Genomic DNA, 22264 nt, shown 5'->3' on the forward strand with positions numbered 1-22264 from the left:
GCACCTGTACTAGGTCTCCTTGAAGTCAGTAGAACTCTACATGTGCCCAGGTCTCCATGTCTACAAGATTGGGGCCTTGGTCATATGCACTGTAAGCCTTTCACTGTTCTACCTTTATCCTTCTCTGTAGACAGAATAAACCTATTTGGACTAAATTCCTGCTTTAGAAGGGACTCTGTACATCGACCATAAAGGTAGTGGATGTATTTTTCCCTAGGTTGCTGTTTACAATTTTTTTGACACTTAATATTGAAACCCATTCCATTTTTTATCTTGTTCCCTAGCGAATTAATCAATGCCATTCCTTTTCAGGTTTCTTACAACCTCCCCACTCTCTGTCCTGCCTTTTCTGCTGCCACCTTCACCCATGAAATACTAGGAGCTAAGTATGGTGTGTTTAGGGCTCTGTCCATCTGGCCTGGGTATTTCAGACTTCAGCAGTCTGGAACTCCAATCCCCTGAGTAGCAGCAGCCTTGCATTTCCACTGTATTGCTAAACTGCCCCTTGATATTTTGTTATGGAATTCTACTTAACTTTGAAAGTAACAAGAAGGAAGGAGCACTTTCCTACTGAATAGCTTTTCAAACATATTTGATTACATTTGTCTTACCTTTCATTTTGTCATAGCTTTCCTTGTCATGTTAGCCAATTATCAAAATATTCATGATTAACTTAAGTATGTGTTGCTCACAAAAGGTGCTGGTCTATTTGTCCTGGAAAAATGTTGGACAGAGAGCTCTGGAGAGTAAGGTCCTGGAATCACAAAGACAGCACGGACAATGGTACTGCAAATGCACCACTGTCATCTCACTCATTGACCTCCCCTCATTAGGAGGATCCTCCTCTAGGGGCAAGAAGGAGGTCCAAGTGTCATGGCCACTCAGTGATTGATCTCTTCTGAAACTGCCAACAAGACTGTCTCTGCAGTTGTGATAGTCTGTGATGTGGACGACTCCACAAGGAACTGGATTGAAACTACCAACTCCTTTCACATAGATCATCAGACAGACAGTTACTCTCCTTGGCTGGCTGAGCTATGGAACTGGAGCTTGTTTCCCCTCCTATTACTAATCCCCCTAAATCAATGGCTTGCTTTGCAATTACTCTTTTCTTCCTACTTGATGTGATATGAAGTCATTGTGCTGAATTTGATGTATATATTTCCATAGCAACAGACTGATAAACATGGGATTATGACTTCATTGCTATGTTAGACCAGAGGCAAAGCTTTTATTTAAATACAGACTTCTTCAATAATCAGAAAAAGGAATACAGGTAATAATTGGCCAATCATTTGTCATATTTATGAACTGTTAAAACTAAAAATCTTTGAAAGTGGACTTTCAGCAATTTCTGTGTGATTGCCTTTCTGGATTGTCAGCACTTTCAGAGGCTGTACTTTGAAGCTATGCATAAGAATGTTAGGAGAAAAATATTTTTCATTACTGTTTTTTAAACTTGTTTTTATTTTAAACTGCTAAACAACGTGTTCATTCTGTCATGGTGGTGATCTAAAGAGCTATATCAAAATAATTTCACCATTTTGTTTGAAGTTTGTTTCAATATCTAATAGGACTTGAATACAATTTTAGATCATTTTCCCTTAAACAAAATGGGTGCTGTTGGAGCAATGTTTCTCAGATGTGTCCACTGTGGCTGCATGCGGCCATCAGGGGCTCTTCTTGCGGCTACAGCCTCCTGGGCTGTGATTTGGGAGGGGGAAAGCAGTGGCTCCTCGGGCCCTGCTTCCCTCTGGAGACACACAAGCTGGAGGTGCAGGCAGCTGATAAATTTTCCACTTTCCCTGAGGCAGTGGGGCAGGCTTCAGCTGCGGGGCTTCGGGCTACGTACATGCGGTAGCAGGCTCTGGTTCCAGGCTCACCATCCATGCCATCGTCCCTGGGCCCTGTGGCCTCCCTGCCCACCGCTGCATCCAGGGCTTAATTTCTCCCAGGGCTTGCCGGGGCTGACTAAGTCTGCTTTGAAAAGTAATATTAACAAACATACAAATATCACTTTTCACAGCAGCAGACTTACTAAAGACTTAATTTTTTAAAAAAGCAACCAAAAAAAGCAAAAGAAACAACAAAAAGACAAGAACATGCAAAGCACCTTATTTGTGTTTCTATTCTGTTTAGGTCCACTAAAGAAGACAGACCACTGTACGTTATTTTTATTACTGAGTCTGGGAAAAACCCTACATAAATAAATTACCATGATTTCAACATGTACATATGCATATTTATTTGTTTTTTCTAAAGTTAATTAAAGTACTTTAGGTAAAATTGTCAGCGCGGCCACCTGCAAGAGTTGGTGGCCGCACTCTGAGGCCACCAAAAATTTTGTTGAGAGACCCCCCGGACTAGAGAATCTGGGGTTAGAATTGTTTTTTACTGCGAACAAGCTGTAAAACCAATGGCTATGAGCCATCCTACACTCAATTTACTTTTGTTCTTGGAATCTTAAAGTGGATTCAGAATGTTTGTTTTTTTAATACCTATTGAACAAACTTTTGAGTTTGTTGCAAATGAGTAGTTTATGCAAAAGTGTTATAGAAGCTTGTCTGCCCTTAACTACTCTTTGACTCTTAACTCTATTTCCATGAATAGCCACAGCAACAAAAATACCCATCTATTCTTAGTATGCATTAACTACAACCTCTAAACTATACTTTACTGGCCTCTGTATGAGAATGAGGCTAGCGGGCAGCCAAGCTATTAAGGATTGTAAAGTCCAAATAAAATGATAGTTGCTCTAGAGTTTAATAGGGACTTTGACTGAGACTGTCGAAAAAGAAGCCTCTGATTGCCAAGTAAGCATCTCCAGGATTGATTCTAAAGATGAGGTCACCTAGAATGTTTTATTTCTAAGTTTCTCAGTCACGAGGTGGAGGAACTGATATAGGTACTAAAGCTTCTCAGCATAAATCTTGTAGGAACTTTTTAAGACAGACAAAAACTTATTTTTCCACAGCTTTCTTGGAAACGGCTAAACCATTTTTGCTGAAAAATTCTCCCCCAAATTCATCTTGAGACAGACATCTAGCATACATTTCTTTTTAGCCTGAATGAATGAACTGTGCTAAAGATATAAGCAACTTAAAACTGAGTCTTATCATGGAAAGTGTTAGGTGGCTTCACTATGTGTCATTACTATGATAATAAATTGTCATCAGAAAGAGTATGATGTGTCATTGTAAGAACAGCTGAATGCGAAGACAGAAATAACTAATTCTTATATCCTAACATCTTAATTTGTTTGCATTATGAGATTAAAATAATACTAAATAGAATAATTTACTATAATTCAGCAAAGTATATCTGTAATTAGTACTGTGCTAAATCTTTAAGCAAACAACTTTGAAAATATGTAATATAAATAATCTTGCTTGTTTACCTTTATATTTATTACCGCATCGTGTTTGGCAGTGAAGAGTATTCAGTTTATGAAGGCTTTCTATCACAGTTAAACTACCCAGATGCAGTGGCTTAGTGGCTCTAAACTATATTAGCGCCAATTTCAAAATCACTCATGTGTCTGAAAATATTTTACTTTAAACTTCAGCATAATGTTAGGGGAAAGGATCTTTATAATTTTCATTTTATTCTGTTCATTTAACAGAGCTTTCTATATCAAAAGTTTCAGACTTTCCCTGTTTATGTTCATTTTCTCTCTTTAGTTATATGGATGTTTCAGAGCTAAAGGGAGATTTTAAAAAATGATTAAAAACTGCAATAATTGGCAGGAAGGACTGAGTAGATATAGTATCTGAATCTATTTGGACATTTTCTTGCATTTTAACGGAGCAGAATTCCTCCTTAAGAAATCAATTTGTGCATACTAGGACAAGCGTATTGACATAACACAACAGGGTATAATTTTAATAGGATATATTAAGTGGAAAACTATAGTGGTCAAAGTAATATTCATAGGTGTTTCATAGAATCATAGAACTGCAAGGGACCTTGAGAGGTCATCTAGTTCAGTTCCCTGCACTCACGGCAGGACTAAGTATTATCTAGACCATTCCTGACAATATTTGTCTAACCTGTTCTTAAAAATCTTCAATGTTGAAGATTCCACAACCTTCGTAGGCAATTTATTCCAGTGCTTAACCATCCTGATACAATCTAAACCTCCCTTGCTTCAATTTAAGACCATTGCTTCTTGTCCTAGCCTCAGAAGTTAAGAAGAACAATTCTTCCTCTTCCTTCTTGTAACAGCCTTCTATGTACTTGAAAATTATCATGTCTCTCCTTCCCTCCCCCCGCCTTTTCTTTTCCAGACTAAGCAAACCCAATTATTTCAATCCTCCTTTATAGGTCATGGAATAGGGATAGCTCAGTGGTTTGAACATTGGCTTCCTAAACCGAGAGTTGTGAGTTTAATCCTTAAGGGGGCTATTTAGGGAACTGGGGTAAAAAGCTATCTGGGGATTGGTCCTGCTTTGAGCAGGGGGTTGGACTAGATGACTTCCTGAGGTCACTTCCAACCCTAATAATCTATGTCTGTAGGCCAGCTAGCTCAGCTGGTTAGAGCGTGGTGCTAATAACGCCACGGTCGTGGGTTCAAGCCCTATGCTGGCCACTCCGTGTGCGGGATAGAGAGGGTGGCTTCTGCTAAAAGCACTTCTAGGGATAGCTCAGTGGTTTGAGCATTGGTCTGCTAAACCCAAGGTTGTGAGTTCAATCCTTGAGGGGGCCATTTAGGGATTGGGGGCAAAACTCTGTCTGGGGATTGGTCCTGCTTTGAGCAGGGGGTTGGACTAGATGACCTCCTGAGGTCCCTTCCAACCCTGAGATTCTATGTTTTCTAGACTTTTAATCATTTTTCTTTGTTCTTCTCTGGACTTTCTCCAATTTGTCCACATCTTTCCTGCAACGTGGTGTCCAGAACTTCACACACTACTCCAGTTGAGGCATAATCAACACAGAGTAGAGCGGAAGAATTACTTCTCGTGTTTTGCTTACAACAGTCCTGATAATACATCCCAGAATGATGTTCACTATTTTTTGCAATAGTATTACATTGTTGATTCATTTAACTTGTGGGCCACTATGGCCCCCAGATCTCTTTCTGCAGTACTCCTTCCTAGGCAGTCATTTCCCATTTTGTATGCATGCAACTGATTGTTCCTTCCTAAGTGGAGTACTTTGCATTTGTCCTTATTGAATTTCATCCTATTTACTTCAGATCACTTCTCCAGTTTGTCCAGGTCATTTTGAACTATAATCCTATCCTCCACAGCACTTGCAACCCCTCCGAGCTTGGTATCATCTGCAAATTTTGTAAGTGTACTCTCTCTATGCCATTATCTAAATCATTGATGAAGATATTGAGCAGAACTGGACCCAAACGGATCCCTACAGGACCCCATTCATTATACCTTCCAGCATGACTGTGAACCACCAATAACTACTCTCTAGGAACGGTTTTCCAACCAGTTATTCACTCGCTTTATAGTAGCTCCATCTAGGTTGCATTTCCCTCGTTTGTTTATGAGAAGGTCATGTGAGACATTATCAAAAGCTTTACTAAAGTTAAGGTATACCACATCTACTGCTTTCCCCCCATCCACAAGGCTTTGGGTATCTCCGTCACAGAATCAAATATCCAGTATTGCAATAACGTTATGCAGCTGTCTTAAAACCATGGTTTGTTTTTTTTGTATTTGTGATACACAGTTGGTCGATGTGGAGTCTAATCTAGACATAATAATGAGTGTTAAAATAGTAATGCTCTACTTTAAACTCACATTTAATATGCAATACCACTTGCAGGTTTGTAATCTTGTCCTTTTTTAAACTATCTTTCTTTCCTTAAATATGAGAGATAATGTTAAGGATTAATGAAAGGCTTCAGGGACTAAGCTCTGCACATCTGTACTGCTGAATGTAAGTTTCTTTCCACTCTGTAAGCAGTGTATATGAGTATTGTAGCTCCCCTGTCATCCTCCCCTGACAGCATTCCTCAGCTTCCAGGATTTAACTTGAAGCAGGGGCTGTGTGTAGCATCTCCTGGCTCCATTCCAACAGCCTCACCCTGAACTAGGAATGGAAATCTGGCATGCAAATGCTGCAGGTCTAGCTGATCACCTGTTTTGGGCATCAGGAAGGAATTTTTTCACCCATGGGCCAAGCCACAATGCATTAAGTAGGGATGCACTTAGTTCCAAACTGAGGTACTTGGTGTGAGTAGTTGTTTCATCACAACTTGCAGTCATTTTCCAGTATGGGTAAAAGGATTAAATTTAACGATTCTCAGAGGTTAAAAACCTGGACCTTGGGCTCATGGATAGGGTGAGAACTTAGGGCATTTCCAGGCCAAGGTCAGACCTTATGGCCTTTGCAGGCTGAGATCCCCACCCTTCTGCACCCTCTGTACCCCTAGCAGAGGGAGGGTGTTAGGACTCAGAGAGAGCTGAGTCCTGCGGGGAGGTAGGCTGAGGAGAGCCTACTCCAAGATATGGGTTACATTGTAAGGAGCCTTGTAACCACCAGGAAGGAATCAATTAAATATCTGGTATAGAAGAGTGTGAGTAATGGGCAGGTAATGTCCCTCCCCTGTGCTAAAGTTTAATAAAAGTTGCTGCTTAATTCCATGCACGTGTCTGTCATTTCGCTGCTGTGTCCACATCAAGCACCTTGGATATCTTTGTGTAGTTCTGGCAGGCTGATCTGTTTACAGAGGAAATACTGATTTAAAACTGCATCTGACAAGGCAGTAAAGAATTGAGTCAGACTGCTCTAAATTTCACAGTGGTCTGACTGCAAGCACACAGATGCACAAACTTCCCTTGCTAGTATACAGTAAATTATTTTGTCTCCATTCAGCATTTGCATCCCCTATACTATGACAGACTGTTTTACAATTTAAGGGTACATTTTCTGTTTTTTTAAAAACAGCCTAAAGTTTGCTCTCCTCATTACAAGTCAAATTCTCATAAATAAGCATGAATAATTGTTGCTGATGTACTTTTTAGAAGTACATCTGACTTTTCAACGGACATGCTCTTTTGAAAATCTTTGGCCATTATTTGTCCACAGGAAGTGTACATATCACACACTTCCAAACATCCCAGCAATACAATATGAATAGTTCTTATTAAATACATGATTTGCTGGTATCTCATGACTTCAAAAAAATAATATATCGTGTATAGTATGCATAACAGGAAAATACTGATGAGACAACAAAGCCAAGTGTTGAACATAAATATTGGTCATCTTTCTGTTGCACCCATGTCAATGCACTTCCAGAACCCATCTCCTAAAGCTCCAAAATCCAGACATCTTCCATTTGAGCACTAAAGGAAGATTTGCATTAGCTATAAGCTATAGAAAAGGACCCTTATCCTTGTATTCCTGTGAAATTACAACCAGTCAATAGGGGATGATGTGCTCACTCATGCATATAGTATTCAATCCTGCATCCACTTGAAGTCAAAGGTACAAAATTATTAATACAGATCAAAGGAATATTCAGTCCACTAACTCAACAGCAAAAATCAACAATAACTTTTCTTAATTACAGTCTTAGAGTATACCTCAGGTATGAAGTGTTCTAAAAGACTGCATCTTATGGAAGAATCAAAGGGATACCTTTTAGAACAAGCAGGAGAGAAATGTTAGACATACGTCAACAACAAAGCAGGATAACTTTTTAATGATCAGTAATCCAAACATAATTTGAATTGCCGTCAAATGTCATAGAAACATTTTCCTTTGGCTTTGGAAGAAATCTGGCATTTTTCAACCCAAATGAGTTTTCCCAAGCCCTGGTTAATAGGGGTGCTAATATAAGGTATTCAAGTGGAAGGTCGTTCAACTTGAACTGTGGAGGGGCTACTGACATTTCAATAAAGAATTGTTAGATATTCTAGTTCTTTTTAGTGTTAGGAATTTTCAAATACTGAAGACTTTTTTTTTATTTGTTTTCCAGTTTATACTACAGTCTTAGTTGCTTCCCTAAACTTATGATACTGTCATTGGTGGAGGTGAAGTGATAAATGTTCTGGTTGAATTTATCCTCCCTCTCCCCCGCAATACAGTGCCTCCTTCAGGGAAGAAGGGAAGTTAGCAAATGGTGTAGATGCCCAAATGCAGCAGGGCTGTTTCTTGAAGTGATATTGCTTCACATTTTGATCAATTAATCTTGTATTTGAAAAAGGTGAGCACATATATCAAGAAATGAGAGCAGACAGGTTTTAGTTGTAGAGATCACAAAAAACTTAGGCAATCAACAAAACACGATCTTTAGAAAAGAAGAAAGGCCCTGCCTAGGGTTTTCTTCAATTTGAGAGGAAAACAAGCTGCTACAAAGCATTGTCTCACAACCTTTAATCTAATAGAATTTTAAGTGTTGGTTTTATAGTTTTCATTACTAGTTGACACTCAAACCCTCTACATTGTTAAAGACCTGTATGGATATGCAAATCACAATTTTAAAGCTGAAATTTCCATAAATATGATGCCAAGTCTGAAGCTAAATATCCCAATTAGTGTGATAACTTTTTGGAAGTCATCACACTATCCGGCTATCCTCAACTGTGCTCAATAAATAGAGGCTATCATAAGGCAATTTTCTATATGAAAGATCTAGCATTCTCACATACAATGTGAATATAATTGCTTCAGAAATGGTTTCTTTTCTGAAGAATAACTTGCAGGATATTTAATACAATTGGTGAGGTGTATATGAAAAGTAATGAATAGATGTGCTTTTTTTTGTCTTCAAGAAGATAAGAGAGAAGTCAGACCAAATATTTTTATTATCTATTTAATTGTTAAGGTTTATAATAGTGAAGCCATTTTTAGAAATAATTGAGTGTTACCTCCTATACTGCTAGAAGTTGTTACATATAGCATGGGAAGAATACTGCTGCTTAAAGGAAATTCTTTGAATGTTTTGGTTTTTTTACTTTTGAGGGGGAAAAGTTTCCTATTTTCAAATAAAAAAAAGTTGGTTTATTTAAACTTCTGCTTTACATATATGCCATGTTGAAACCATTAGCAGATAATGAACAAAAGCAAACACATTCTCACAACATTCCAAGGTTAGAAGCCTCAGTGGAAACAAACCAAAAAAATTCCATCACTGCTGCCGCCGCCTCCTCCTCCATTAAAACTCTAAATTTTGAATCACGGCATTCATCGTAAATCCATGACTACTTGAATACAATCTCTTTTTGTCAACCATGGTCACTTATGCTGAAAAAAATGCATTGCTGCTATTTCTTAGCACTAAAGCTTGTGCAAGTTCTGATACATGCAAGCTAAGATTTTAAAAAATGAATGCTTAACGTTAAGTTTCTAAGTCCATATTAGACCACTATAGATGGCCTGATATTCAAAAATGATTAGCTTCATGGTTGCACCTCTGGCCTTTTCTCTAGTCTCTCTAAGTGCACCCTCACTGGTGTTAGGCCTCATGCTTTGTGCTCTCCTGGGGCAGAATCATGCAATTCTACCCCTCTGAAACTGGTCCTGGGCTACAGTGCATTGTTGATCAACTGTGCCTTCCCCAGCAGGTCCAGCTGTGTTTAGATAGTGACCAGTGGTAAATAAAGTGATCAGAAAGCTGCCTTAAACTAAAATATTGTTTTAATCTTAACAGTGAGAACCAAGTATAATATGAGCAAAAGGCTTACCATCCCTCTGGATACCTAGGAAGGTTAGCTTCTTCAGACCCGGAAACGGGTGTCCATTTGTTCCCCTGCAAACTGCTCCCAAACCACTGCTGCCTCTCCACAGAAACTGACTTTTTTAAGCTGGCTTTTATAGTCCTTTTGATCTGATGGAAAAATTAGCTTTATATCTGGCTGGAACCAAGAAAGTAGATCTTAGCAGTTATTAGGTAAGGCATTGTCTTTTAGCAACACCCCACCTTTCCCCTTTTCCCCAAAAGTTTACCTGGAGGTGTTTTATCTGGAGCCTTTGTTTTGCCTTCCTGCTTGTTTCCCTACAGCTTTGTTAATTTAACTCCATATAGTCCTACAGTAAACATCTTAATTTATTAAAAGTGTATAGGACATAGTTATTATTACAGAACAGCTCCGTGTCCTTTATGGTTTGTACCCAACAAATTAAAAAAACCCACAAATTTTAAAATCATGGCCGCAGTATTTTATAGTTTCCAATGCAAATAGCATAAAGTTAATTAAATTGAGAAGTGGAAGAGTTGATGGCCAAGTCTTCTGTAAAGGTTCAACTGTTAAATTTATACTGGAGCCTATTCAGTATACTGTCAAGTATCAGGGGGTAGCCGTGTTAGTCTGTATCCACAAAAACATCAAGGAGTTCGGTGGCACTTTAAAGACTAACAGATTTATTTGGGCATAAGCTTTTGTGGGTAAAAAACCTCACTTCTTCAGATGCATGGAGTGAAAGTTACAGAACAGGCATTACCGGTATATAATGACACATGAAGCGAAGGGAGTACCTCACAAGTGGAGAATCAGTGTTGACATGGCCAATTTGATCAGGTGGATGTAGTCCATTCTCTTGGGAGGCAGGCCAGTCCTCACTTACAGACAACCCCACCCCCAACCTGAAGCAAATACTTACCAGCAACTACACACCACACTACAGAAATACCAACCGAGGAACCAATCCCTGTAGCAAACCTCGTTGCCTACTCTGTCCCCATATCTACTCTAGCGACACCATCAGAGGACCCAATCACATCAGCCACACCATCAAGGGCTCATTCACCTGCACATCTACCAATGTTATATATGCCATCATGTGCCAGCAATGCCTCTCTGCCATGTACATTTGGTCAAACCGGACAGTCCCTACGTAAAAAGATAAATGGACACAAATGGGACATCAGGAATGGTAACATACAAAAGCAAGTAGGTGAACACTTCAATCTCTCTGGACATTTCTATAACAGATTTAAAAGTAACTATTCTTGAACAAAAAAACTTCAGAAACAGACTTTAAAGAAAAACAGAACTAAAAGTCATTTGCAAATTTCACACCATTAATTTGGGCTTGAATAGGGACTGGGAGGGGCTGGCTCATTACAAAAGCAGCTTTGCCTCTCCTGGAATTGACACCTCCTAATCTATTATTGGGAGTGGACTACATCCACCCTGATTGAATTGGCCCTGTCAAGGCTGGTTCTCCACTTGTGAGGTAACTTCCTTCTCTTCATGTGTGAGTATATAATGCATGGAGTGAACATTACAGATGCAGGCATCTGAAGAAGTGAGGTTTTTACCCATGAAAGCTTATGCCAAAATAAATCTGTTTAGTCTTTAAACTTCCAGTAAGTTGATGTACAAAAATAAAACCATGACTAGCTAGATACTGGCTAGCAGTAAATTCTGAAGAGCAAGCTTTCTAATAATGGTATACCTTAGGAATTAAGTCACTAAGAATTTTAAATCAGTTATCTTCCTGCCAAGATATGTTTTATCTCAGCTATATTGTATTGCGCCACAGTTGTAATATCCTACAACTAAGATGATATAGCAAAATAGTATTTAATTTGCTGAATTGTGTATGCTATGATCATACTAATGTGAATAGTCCATGCACACTTTAGCTGATAACCAGACCTTTGCTGAATTTAGTAGAGACTCAATTTCGTTGTCACAAAAAACATATCATGTTCTATGAAAGGGAAAAAAAATGTCCAATATTGTTAAATCTACATGAAGTCAGTTGGGATTCAAATTGTCACTTTTCACACCTCAGTGCCATCTGTTTACAGATTTGTTTGCAGAAGTTCAGCTTTAGATACCATGATGATTGGTATATTAGAATAGAAAGCATGTAGGAAATTATGTCCATAGTAGTAATGTGGAACAGTAGAAAACATTTCATGAGTGCATAACTGCTAGGAAATGTGATTCTCATTCATAGAGAGCATGAATTTTCAATTTGGGGTTTGTGACCATGCTTCCTTTCTTTATGGCTAGATAGGGAGGGGATCTCAGAATATTTTTTTCCCTAAAGTGGGTTTATGGCATGGAAAAGGTAGATGACCACCGCTGTAGAGAAAGAAGATTTCAGTGACTTCCAGACTAGCTTTCTCGTGCTTACAGGACAAAAACTTAAAATTTAAAAACTTGCAGATTTCAGGGAAAGTTGATTAACTATGTTTACAGCTAATCCTTAAATGGTATCCTTAAAATTATTGATTTGTTACTTGCATTACTAGTGCTGATAAATTGTGTAGTGAGTTGCTTGACCACACTTTAGTTTGTTATAAAATATATTCGAGAGACCAAATGGCCAATATCAGTCAGGTTTATTACTGTAAGCCACCAATAATAGTACAGGAAAAAGGTTCTGTGTGATACCAGACTCTGGGAAGCTGTCTCATGCACCATTGTTACATTTACCTTATGTAGAAGGTATGCTCCCAAAGTTACACATTTCAGCTGGTAGTATTTATAGGATGATTTTCTAAGTTACACATCTCCTTACAAGTCACTAATATCCAACCCATCTATTTGTCCCAGTTCCTTTTCTTATTTTTGGTTTGGATACTAGCATTCAAGTGTTCTGTGAGAAACTCCCTACCTGTTGCTCTGGTAAAATAATCATATGTCCTGGTCCTGACAGATTTACTGTCTTTTTAAGCCAGAGCTTATTTGACCTAATGGAAGGAGTTATGAGATACGTAGCATAAGTGAAAAGGTTTCTAGTAAAGATACAGGCCAATTTAGGCTACATAACTACGTACGTGTGTGTGTGTGTGTGTGTGTGTGTGTAAGAGAGAGAGAAATATGATTTATATGCTAGCCCAGGGGTTGGCAACCTTTCAGAAGGGATGTGCCGAGTCTTCATTTATTCACTCTCATTTAAGGTTTCGCGTGCCAGTAATACATTTTAACGTTTTTAGAAGGTCTCTTTCTATAAGTCTGTAATATATAACTAAACTATTGTTGTATGTAAAGTAAATAAGGTTTTTAAAATGTTTAAGAAGCTTCATTTAAAATTAAATTAAAATGCAGAGGCCCTGGACCAGTGGCCAGACCCAGGGCAGTGTGAGTGCCACTGAAAATCAGCTTGTGTGCCGCCTTCGGCACCCGTGCCATAGGTTGCCTACCCTGTGCTAGCCCATATATATTGGTGAACACTACTGTTGTGTTATAAAATAGCGATCACAGGTTTTTGGATGCGTTTGTGAGTTGTAAAATAGACTTCTGGCATATTTTGGCATTAGTCAGCAGTCTCTGCTTTGGCTGCTTCTGGTCCTACCAGGCAGAGTCTCTGGCTGGGGTTTGCTATAATTTATGCATTGTATAAGTTGCTAAGGTTGCTACCTTCTGGGCAAGTTGCAACTCATGACTGCCATGTAATTTACTTTTACAAAAAGGGTTCATTCTTGCTTTTATCCAGTATACTTGGTGTTTTTAAGAAGAGAGTAAAAATGTGTGCTAATGAGAATAGTATACTGCATATGTTTTGCAAATCCGTATTTGGCTGTATTAAAGATCTATGTTGGGGATGCCTATATAGTTGTCTCAAGCCAATGCTAATAGCCCTTTACTTTCATGAACACTAAACCGATTGTCAAGGGAATAAGAGGGGAAAATAATGAACGTAGTCATAGATAGCTGTTAAAATGATAGAATTATTAGACAGATTTCAAGTCTCTCTGGCATGAAGTTATTACAATAAGGTTTTTCGAACAACCTGCTGGAAATCCAATAAACATCTCTTAACATCTATAAATAGGTGTGGCTACTCAAGATGTTAAAATCCTACTGACAGCCAATCAAAAATTTAGATCCATAGTAACACTGATGTGCGTCATGTAGGTTTCATAGCTTACACCCAGTCATTCAGAAACACAGCATATTAATACATGTGTTGTTGGACATTGCTCTAGAATGTCAAAGATGCTTGTGTTTCCCATTACCTTTGGGAGATATTTAATCTTGTATATGGTTATTCAGTATCGCTTACTGTAGTATAAGTAGTCTTATGCTTGTAAAGTGTCCCACAGAAAAACAATAAATCTAGAAATGTAATTAACACATTTTTCTGAAAATGTACATGTGCATTCGCACTCATGTTGCAGTGGATAAAACATTGATGAAGGAGCTGCATAAAATATGTATTCAGCACCAAATTGGATCTGCCTCACTAACAAAAACCCAAATTTGCAGAACTACTTAAAGGTGCTCATATGGACTGTATTGACAATGTGTGCTGTTGCCAGAGTTTTATGCCAAGGTTCCAGGAAGAAAACCCATTCAATAAAGACCTTATCTTGGAGATATTCTGAACAGCAGAATCATGACTCATGCTTCAGAATGGTGCTCTTGGGCAAGACTCTTCAAGCAAATGCAAAAACACAGTAATGTAAAATTAGTGTTGGAAAACCTTTATTAAGTCAGTTTGTCCCACTTCTTAAGATAGAGATCCTCTTGTGAATAGACAGGAGACAACTGTGGGTACCAATAAGTGTTTGTTTTAGGTTTTGTTGGTCAAAAAAACCTTTGGGAAACCTTAAATTCTCAGAGAAAATTTGAGACTTTCAACTTCTGATGATTTAGAGACAACATATTAAAGGAGTGTAGGTGTTGTAGGTGCTTTGAGCAACAAAATAGAACACGGAACTAAATTTGCCACACCCTGCCACTTGGATTTAAAGATGCCACACCCTGCCACTCTGTTCTAAAGAGCAAAGCATAGATTAAAAGCATAGCAAACAAATGTAAAATGTTGGGGTTGGCACAGGTGGAGATTTTTACCATGTCATTCCCATATATCATAGTCCTTAAAGTAATAAGATCCAAATAACAGAATCAGTAAAATAAAACTTCTGTTCACCTTTTAGGTTTAAAATAAAAGTAACTGGTCACCACACAAAATATTACGTGAAGCAGTACTCTGCAATTCAGCTCCGTGTTTAAAGTCCAGCATTGCTTGCTGTAGTAGATAAACATGATTGGCTGGCTGGTTCAGGGGGACTGGAATCTGCCTGCGGGAAGGGATAGTACTATGGCTGTGATGTCATTGACTGACTGCTGCCCCTTGATAAGATACCTTGGTGACTAGGCCTTGACTGGCCACATGGCCTCTTGAGAGGTGTAGCAGACACAGGGCAGGAGTCCTGCCTTTTATCCCTGCTCTGCACCTCTGAAGCTTCTTTCTATTTATTTATTTATTTATTAAAAAACTTTGCCACCTTCTCAATCAAGGCAAGATACAGAGTGTTACCTGCCACTGGTTCACTGTTTGGATGTTTGCATCAATGAGAGAAGGGATGGTTTAGGGCAAGTCTCTGACGGGGCGCCATTTGTTTACATTTGCAGACCCCCCACCCCTTGCAGCTCCCAGTAGCCACGGTTCACTGTTCCTGGCCAATGGGACCTGCAGGAAGCGGCGGCTAGGCCCGTGCCGTTTCCCGCAGCTCCCATTGGCTGGGAATGGTGAACCGCGGGAGGCTGTGCAAATGTAAACAAATGGTTTGGTGGCTTGCCCTGATGGGCCGCAGATTGCCCACCGCTGGTTTAGGGTGTTTGTTACTCTGTACTGTTGTTGAGTTTTCACCCTGTAAATATAAATCTCTATATTAGTATTGGTTTCATAGTTTAATATTTGCATCAGCATGTCCTATTTTAGTGTAATTGTTCTTTCTGTAATCTAGTCACAGATTGTGGGTTATGGAAGGGGAAAGGTAGGATTGCTTGCCATGTGCAGGGTCCATCACTCACTTAAGTTCCAGTTGCCAATGAACCTCCTGTTTTGGCAGTGGCAAAGGAGTTTCGAGTCACCCGTAATGCAACTTCCTGCAAAATTATACTTTTACTGAAACTTTTTAATTGACTAGTTTATAATTTAGAGCTGTCCCTTTGCCACTTGTACTTTACTGAGTCTGGGACAGACAAATCTGATACTTGAAGTAAGATTGTGCTAGTTTTGTTTTGACTGATTATTTTTACCCATTTTTTTGGTATTGAATATTGTTATGAAGTCATACAAGACTTCATTCTTTTGATCAATATGGAAAAAGTGGCAACATTTGTACTGTTTAACTTTATTAATAAAAATTCAGTGAGCTAACTCTCTACAAACTACGTTTTTCTAGTTAATATCAGCTCATTAAAGTGAGCAAATGAGTTGCACAAAGGTTTAAAAATATCTAACTGGAGAAATCTTATTAAAAGTATTAAGCCAATGAACAGAGAAACCTTTGGAGAAACCTCAAACACCAGGTAGAAAAAATGCATTTGTTAGATTTTAACTGATTACTGAGGCACTGTTACTGTATCAGGCTGCCGGAGATGCCATAATTAGTAGCCTTACTGTAAAGCAATTGCACTGGGTAGTGTTGACTGATCTTGCAACTGGAGAAAGAGGCAATGTGTTAGCATAGAATATCAGGGTTGGAAGGGACCTCAGGACGTCATCTAGTCCTACCCCCTGCTCAAAGCAGGACCAATCCCCAGACAGATTTTTGCCCCACATCACCCCCTCAAGGATTGAACTCACAAGCCTGGGTGTAGCAGGCCAACAAGTGTTGTCTTGAACACAAATACAGTGTAAGTATATTGTAAAATAAAAATATACCACTTTATGGCAGGGCAGTAAAGTAACTATCATGTAAGTGAGAACATTGTTTATGTACACCGTTCTTTCCCCTCATTCATCTTTTTCTTGTAGGATATCTTGAATAACCTTGATTCGTGTGATCTCGAAGATGATGATCTCATGCTTGATGTGGACCTACCTGAGGACACACCTTGTGACAATGGTTAGTGAAGTACTTAAGCCTGGTTGAATGTGGTCTAACAACCTAACCTAATACTCCAGATGCACAACTCAACCCAGTGTTATGTATCTGTTATGGAAATGTGCAGAGCAGAAGTTGGTCCAATAAAAGATATTACATCACTCACCTTGTCCTATTATGGAAGTGTCAGTCATTCTTCCAGGTAAGGTTGAGAAGAGTTTTGTACTTGAAGCAGGGTTTTAACTATTTTGCTATGTATAAAGAATTATATCTTCCCCCAAACTGTGGCACTTACAGAATGAATTTTGTGGGAATTTACAAACAAATTAGTTATTTTGAGATAATTTTTTTTTTAAAATAGCTCCTTTGAGAAAATTAGCATCTGGTGCCAGACCATTTTTTGTCCTAATTTTCTTAACAGAATAACAGTGAATTCAAACTTTTCATTTAGTTTAAAAAAAACTCACTGGAATCTCATGTATTGGCTACATTTGAAGAATTTTAGGGTCAGGGATCAGTTTTTGCCATTTTTCTTTACAATTGAAAGATTCTCCTGACAAATAACATCCTCTGCAGAGAATTCCACAAAGAACTGCCATCTTAAACATAGTTTCCATATTCTGTTTTGAATGAGACTCAGGTCACAGGAATCCTAAGTTAAGATGCCATCTCTTGAAATGATCACTACTTTCTATTGTTCCTATTGGGAGTGAAGCCAAACTTCCCTTAGGAAAGATGGTAGCCCCTATGTTGCCAAGGGTAGTGGGGGGATGGTGGTGGAGATAATACAATTCTAGTTGTTTTCTAGTTTTCAGGAATGGGTTTTACTTCATTTTCTAATCTTTGTTAGGTCAGGAGACCCCACCACTCTTCTCCACTCTCCTCCATATTATTCTATCTCCATTCCAACTCCTTCTGGCTGGACAAACTTCCCAAATTTCTAATCCTATTGAAGAAACAAACAAACATTAAAATGTGATATCCAGGCACATGTATATATTAAGAAGTTCTTGCCTGCACAACATGACCTGTGCAATGGTGTTAAAGTCCAGATGGTACCCAGGCAACCTAACACAATGCAAAGAACCCTGGACCAACAGGCACATATAACACACATATTTAAACTTGACATTGCCTGTGCAGCCAGCTGCTTACAAGGGTAAGAGAAATATTTGCAGGTGCAGAGTAAGATAAAGCATTCTTCCACCCAGCACTGCTCTTTATGGCAGATTGCTACCTGTAATTGCTTTATATAAACAACACTTTTAAAGATCTCATTAGATAGTCATCTTTAACTTGACCAGCTTAGTATGTTCTAATACAGTTTGTCTTGATTAAAGTTTTAGAATGTATTGATTGAGTTAGAGAAGGCGATGTAACATTGCACCCTTAAATTCTAGTGTAGACGAAGACTTTGGGGTGTTAGAATTGACCAAAACCAGCCCTTTTAATAACAGAGGGCTGAGATTGGACTCATAGACTTTAAGGTCAGAAGGGACCATTATGATCATCTAGTCTGACCTCCTGCACAAAGCAGGCCACAGAATCTCACTCACCCACTCCTGTAACAAACCCCTAACCTATGTCATAGTTATTGAAGTCCTCAAATTATGATTTGAAGACCTCAAGCTGCAGAGAATCCTCCAGCAAGTGACCCATGTCCCATGCTGCAGAGGAAGGCGAAAAACCTCTAGGGCCTGGACAGCAGATGCCAGGGCATTATGGAGGTGTGTATCTTGCCCTCTCAGCCCTATCCCACAATTCAGCTTTAATTGGGATGGCCACTACCACTTAAAATAATGTTAAAAATAAATAAATACAGTAACTCCTCACTTAAAGTCGTCCTGGTTAATGTTGTTTTGTTGTTATGTTGCTGATCAATTAGAGAACATGCTCATTTAAAGTCGTGTAATCCTCCCTTATAACATTGTTTGGCAGGCAACTGCTTTGTCCACTGCTTGCAGAAAGAGCAGCCTGTTGCAGCTAGTTGGTGAGGGCTTGGAACCAGGGTGGACCGGCAGCATCCCATCAGCTCCCCTAAGTTCCCTGTGCAGCAGCCACCCAGCAGGCTATCAATTGCCAGCAGTTCAGCTGTCTCCCCCACCACTTCCCTGTGCTGCTCCTGCCCTCTGCCTTGCGGCTGCTCCTGGGAGCCTCCTGCTTGCTGTGCAGGGGCGAGGGAAAGGGGGGCTAATGTCAGGGTGTCCCCCTCCCCGCTACTCCTGCCCCTCGCTTACCTCATCTCTATAGAGCGGGGGTGGGGACGAACATGACAGGTCTCAGGATGGAGGGAGTTTGCTGGCAGCAGCTGCTGTCTCAACTTGCTGATCTACTTAAAAAGGTAGTGTACTTAGAGTGGGGTCAGCGTAATTAAAGGGGCAATGCGCACACACACACACACACACACACACACACACACACACGTGTGTCTGTCTCTGTCTGCCTTGCTGTCTCCCCTCCCTCCATTTGTGCTGCCTTGTAGAGTGTGAGGCTACATTAACAACAAAGTGTTAACCCTTGAAGACTCAGCCGAGTGCTAGTTCATCATTTAGCCGTAAGACATTCCCTGGGAAATATCCCACCCTCTTCTACCCTCTGATTTCACCACCTCAACCAAGCTTCACAATCATCATTGCTGTGTACAGTGTTAAATTGTTTGTTTAAAACTTACAGTGTGTGTGTGTGTGTGTATGTGTATAATATAGTGTATCTTGTCTGGTGAAAAAAATTTCCCTGGAACCTACCCTCCCTCCCCCCCTTACATTAATTCTTATGGGGAAATTGGATACGCTTAACATCGTTTCGCTTAAAGTTGCATTTTTCAGTAACATAACTACAACGTTAAGTGAGACGTTACTGTAGAAACGTTGGGTAGACATGGCTGCAATGGCCTGTCATGTGAAAGTAAACATTCAGTAAGACAAGGACTTCTGCAGAGCTCTGCCTCTTTGACTGTGCTCCTCAGCTCAGTGAAGGAGAAGCTTCTGCCTCATTGATTGCATACCTTATTGCAGCTGAAAATGTTATGCTTGAGATGAAAAGTTGTTTTTGAATGTACATATCAGTGTTTAGCTGTGCAGTGAATATACACATCCCCAGCAAGTTAACCACAAATGCATGCAACTGACAGATCACTTTTAAAAAAATGACTGACTGTACAAAGAACAATTTTCATAGCATCATAACCATCACATCCAGTTTCAAAGAACAGTAAAATGAAAGATGCTTATCAGTGAGAATTATTGCCCTGCCAAATTTCAACTTGTAACCCCAGATTTTTGTGCTAGAATTGCTACCCCCCAAAAAGGCTGAATTTTTGTCATGAGGGGAAAAGTGTATTCTTCAAGTGCTAGGTCAGTCTGTAACCAATGGTAGAGTGGACTGTTTTGCTTTTTACCCGGGGGCTCCCCTGCCTCTACCACCCCGGCCCTTTAAATAGCCCCCAGAGCCCTGGGGTAGCGGGGGCGGGGCTCCGGCTGCTATTTAAAGGGCCCAGGTCAGTAGAGGCAGTGGGGGCCCCAGGCCCTTTAAATAGCTCCCGGAGCCCTGCTGCTGCTACCCCAGGGCTCCAGCAGCAGAGCTCTGGTGGCAATTTAAAGGGCCCGTGGCTCCTGCCTCTGCTGGGAGCCCCAGTCCCTTAAAATTGCCACCTGGGGAAGCCGGGCCGCCCCGGTACGGCGTACCGGCTCTTGCCCTGGTGTGGCGTACTGGCATACCGGCTTACTTTCACCTCTGCCCTCAGACTACTGTGATGAATTGTCTGAGGCTCTTAAGGCACATGACAGTATGAACATGTCTCATTCCTCATGATAGGTTGCACCTCTTACAAGCATGGCTCTTTGTCACTCTATTTCCCTCAAATTCATCACCTCGACAAGCCAGTGCAAATCCCAGACAGGATGATGATGTCTCTGAACTGGTGGATGAGCCAAGACAACTTGTGCAGGGAAGTCCCTTTTCATTCTTCCCCTCCCTCCCATGATTCTGGTAACAGTTGCTTGAGCTGTGGGGTGGAGAGTGCATCTCAGCAACCTTTGAGCTCAAAGTTTGTGGACTACATATGAGGCCAGATTGCACATGAATGTCCTAGGATTATGTGCGGTTTTCCGGGTGCTCTAGCACTTCCCCCTTGCATTCAGGGCAAGACTGTCCATGTGGTTACCAATAACTGCTTCAGTTTTTATGTGAACAAACAAGGAAGAGTCAGATCAGACTGCAAAGAGTTAGTCAAGCTATGGAACTTTGTCCCTCTCAAAGCGTATCACCTGCTCGGGGTCCAAAACACCATGGCAGATTGTCTGAGCAGATCATTCAGTTTGGACCGTGAATGGTCCCTCAGCATGAACATTTTAGCCTGGTTGTTTCACATAGGGGGCTTTCTGTCCGTGGACTTGTTTGTGACTTGTCAGAATAGGAGGTGTTCCTGTTTATGCTCTAGGCCGGATTGCAGCCTGGGATGAATATCAGATACCTTCCTCTTTCCTTGGAGCAAAGTGCTCCTGTATGTATACCTGCCAGGGTCTTCCTGAAGCTCAAGGAAGATCATGGCTGAATGATCCATCTTGGCCAGGCTTGGGCTATAAGGATGCGGTATTCAGATGTCTGCAAACTAACACCCCAAGAACTCCTGCTGTGACCTGCTGTCACATGACCATGTGGTGGACTTCCTGGTATGGCTCCTCCATAGTTGAATACAGAGGAGGCTCAACTGCAGTCTGGAATGTGCTCTTTAATAGCAGGGAACCATCCATGAGAGCTACTTACCTGAGTAAGTAGAAATATTTTTTTCATCTGGCCAGCCTCCCTGGTATGTCCCCTACTCAGACAAAAATTCAAATGATCCTGGATTATCTTCTGAACCTATAGGAGTCAGGGTTAGTTCTTAGGTGCATCTTGTTGTCTGTACCTATGGACCCTCCCTTTGAGTTTGTTTTACACCTGTCAGTGAAGGTAGCTTTCCTGGAGGCCGTCCCCTTTGCTGAGAGGATAGGTGAGCTGAATACATTGGTCATTGAGCCATCGTACACTGTTTTCTACAAGGACAAGGTGCAGCTGAGACCACATACCCCAAGTTCCTTGAGAAAATTATTTCTGACTTTCACTTGAATCAGTCTGTGTGCTAGTGTCCTTCCAGAACCAAATTCATATATGGATAAGTGAAGGCTCCACACCCTATACGTTCTTTGAGCTTTTTACTTGGATAGGACAAAGTCCTTTTGAATTTCATCCAAGTTCTTTGTCTCATATGCAGAACATTTGAGGGATCATCCAGTCACCACCCAAAGGCTCTTGAAATGGATCACAGACTGTGTTACACTCAGCCAGAGCTCAGTCAATCTCAGCAGCATTTATGCATTTTCATTAGACATTATGCACTGTCTGCATAATTAAGAGGATTCAAATGTAGGAAGGTGGTCTGTAGCCTCTCTTCTGATGAGACTCTGAGCCTCACAAACTACAGTAACAGCTTGGGAGTCACCTACAGTGTAATGGACATAAGCAAGCACTTGAAGAAAAATGGTTACATACCTTTCTGTAACTGTTCTTCTTTAAGATAGG

General features: G+C 40.2%; 1 protein-coding gene and 1 non-coding gene across 10 annotated transcripts in view; both read left to right on the forward strand.

Moving 5' to 3' along the window:
• CCSER2 (coiled-coil serine rich protein 2) overlaps nt 1-22264 on the forward strand; it is a 198278-nt gene that overhangs the window by 115959 nt on the left and 60055 nt on the right. For 8 of the 9 annotated variants that reach the window (XM_039547824.1, XM_039547827.1, XM_039547828.1 and 5 more), the window contains one exon: nt 16636-16726. In XM_039547824.1, the coding sequence (XP_039403758.1) occupies nt 16636-16726 (91 nt within the window). Of the gene's footprint in view, nt 1-1115; nt 1277-16635; nt 16727-22264 lie in introns of those variants that run through there. The other variant, XM_039547829.1, reaches the window with a different exon arrangement.
• On the forward strand, nt 4515-4588 carry TRNAI-AAU. The gene has a single exon. It is a non-coding gene; the product is annotated as a tRNA-Ile (tRNA).

The sequence above is a fragment of the Mauremys reevesii genome, linkage group 7 (genome assembly GCF_016161935.1).
Source record: "Mauremys reevesii isolate NIE-2019 linkage group 7, ASM1616193v1, whole genome shotgun sequence".
In the NCBI taxonomy this organism is placed as follows: domain Eukaryota; kingdom Metazoa; phylum Chordata; order Testudines; family Geoemydidae; genus Mauremys; species Mauremys reevesii.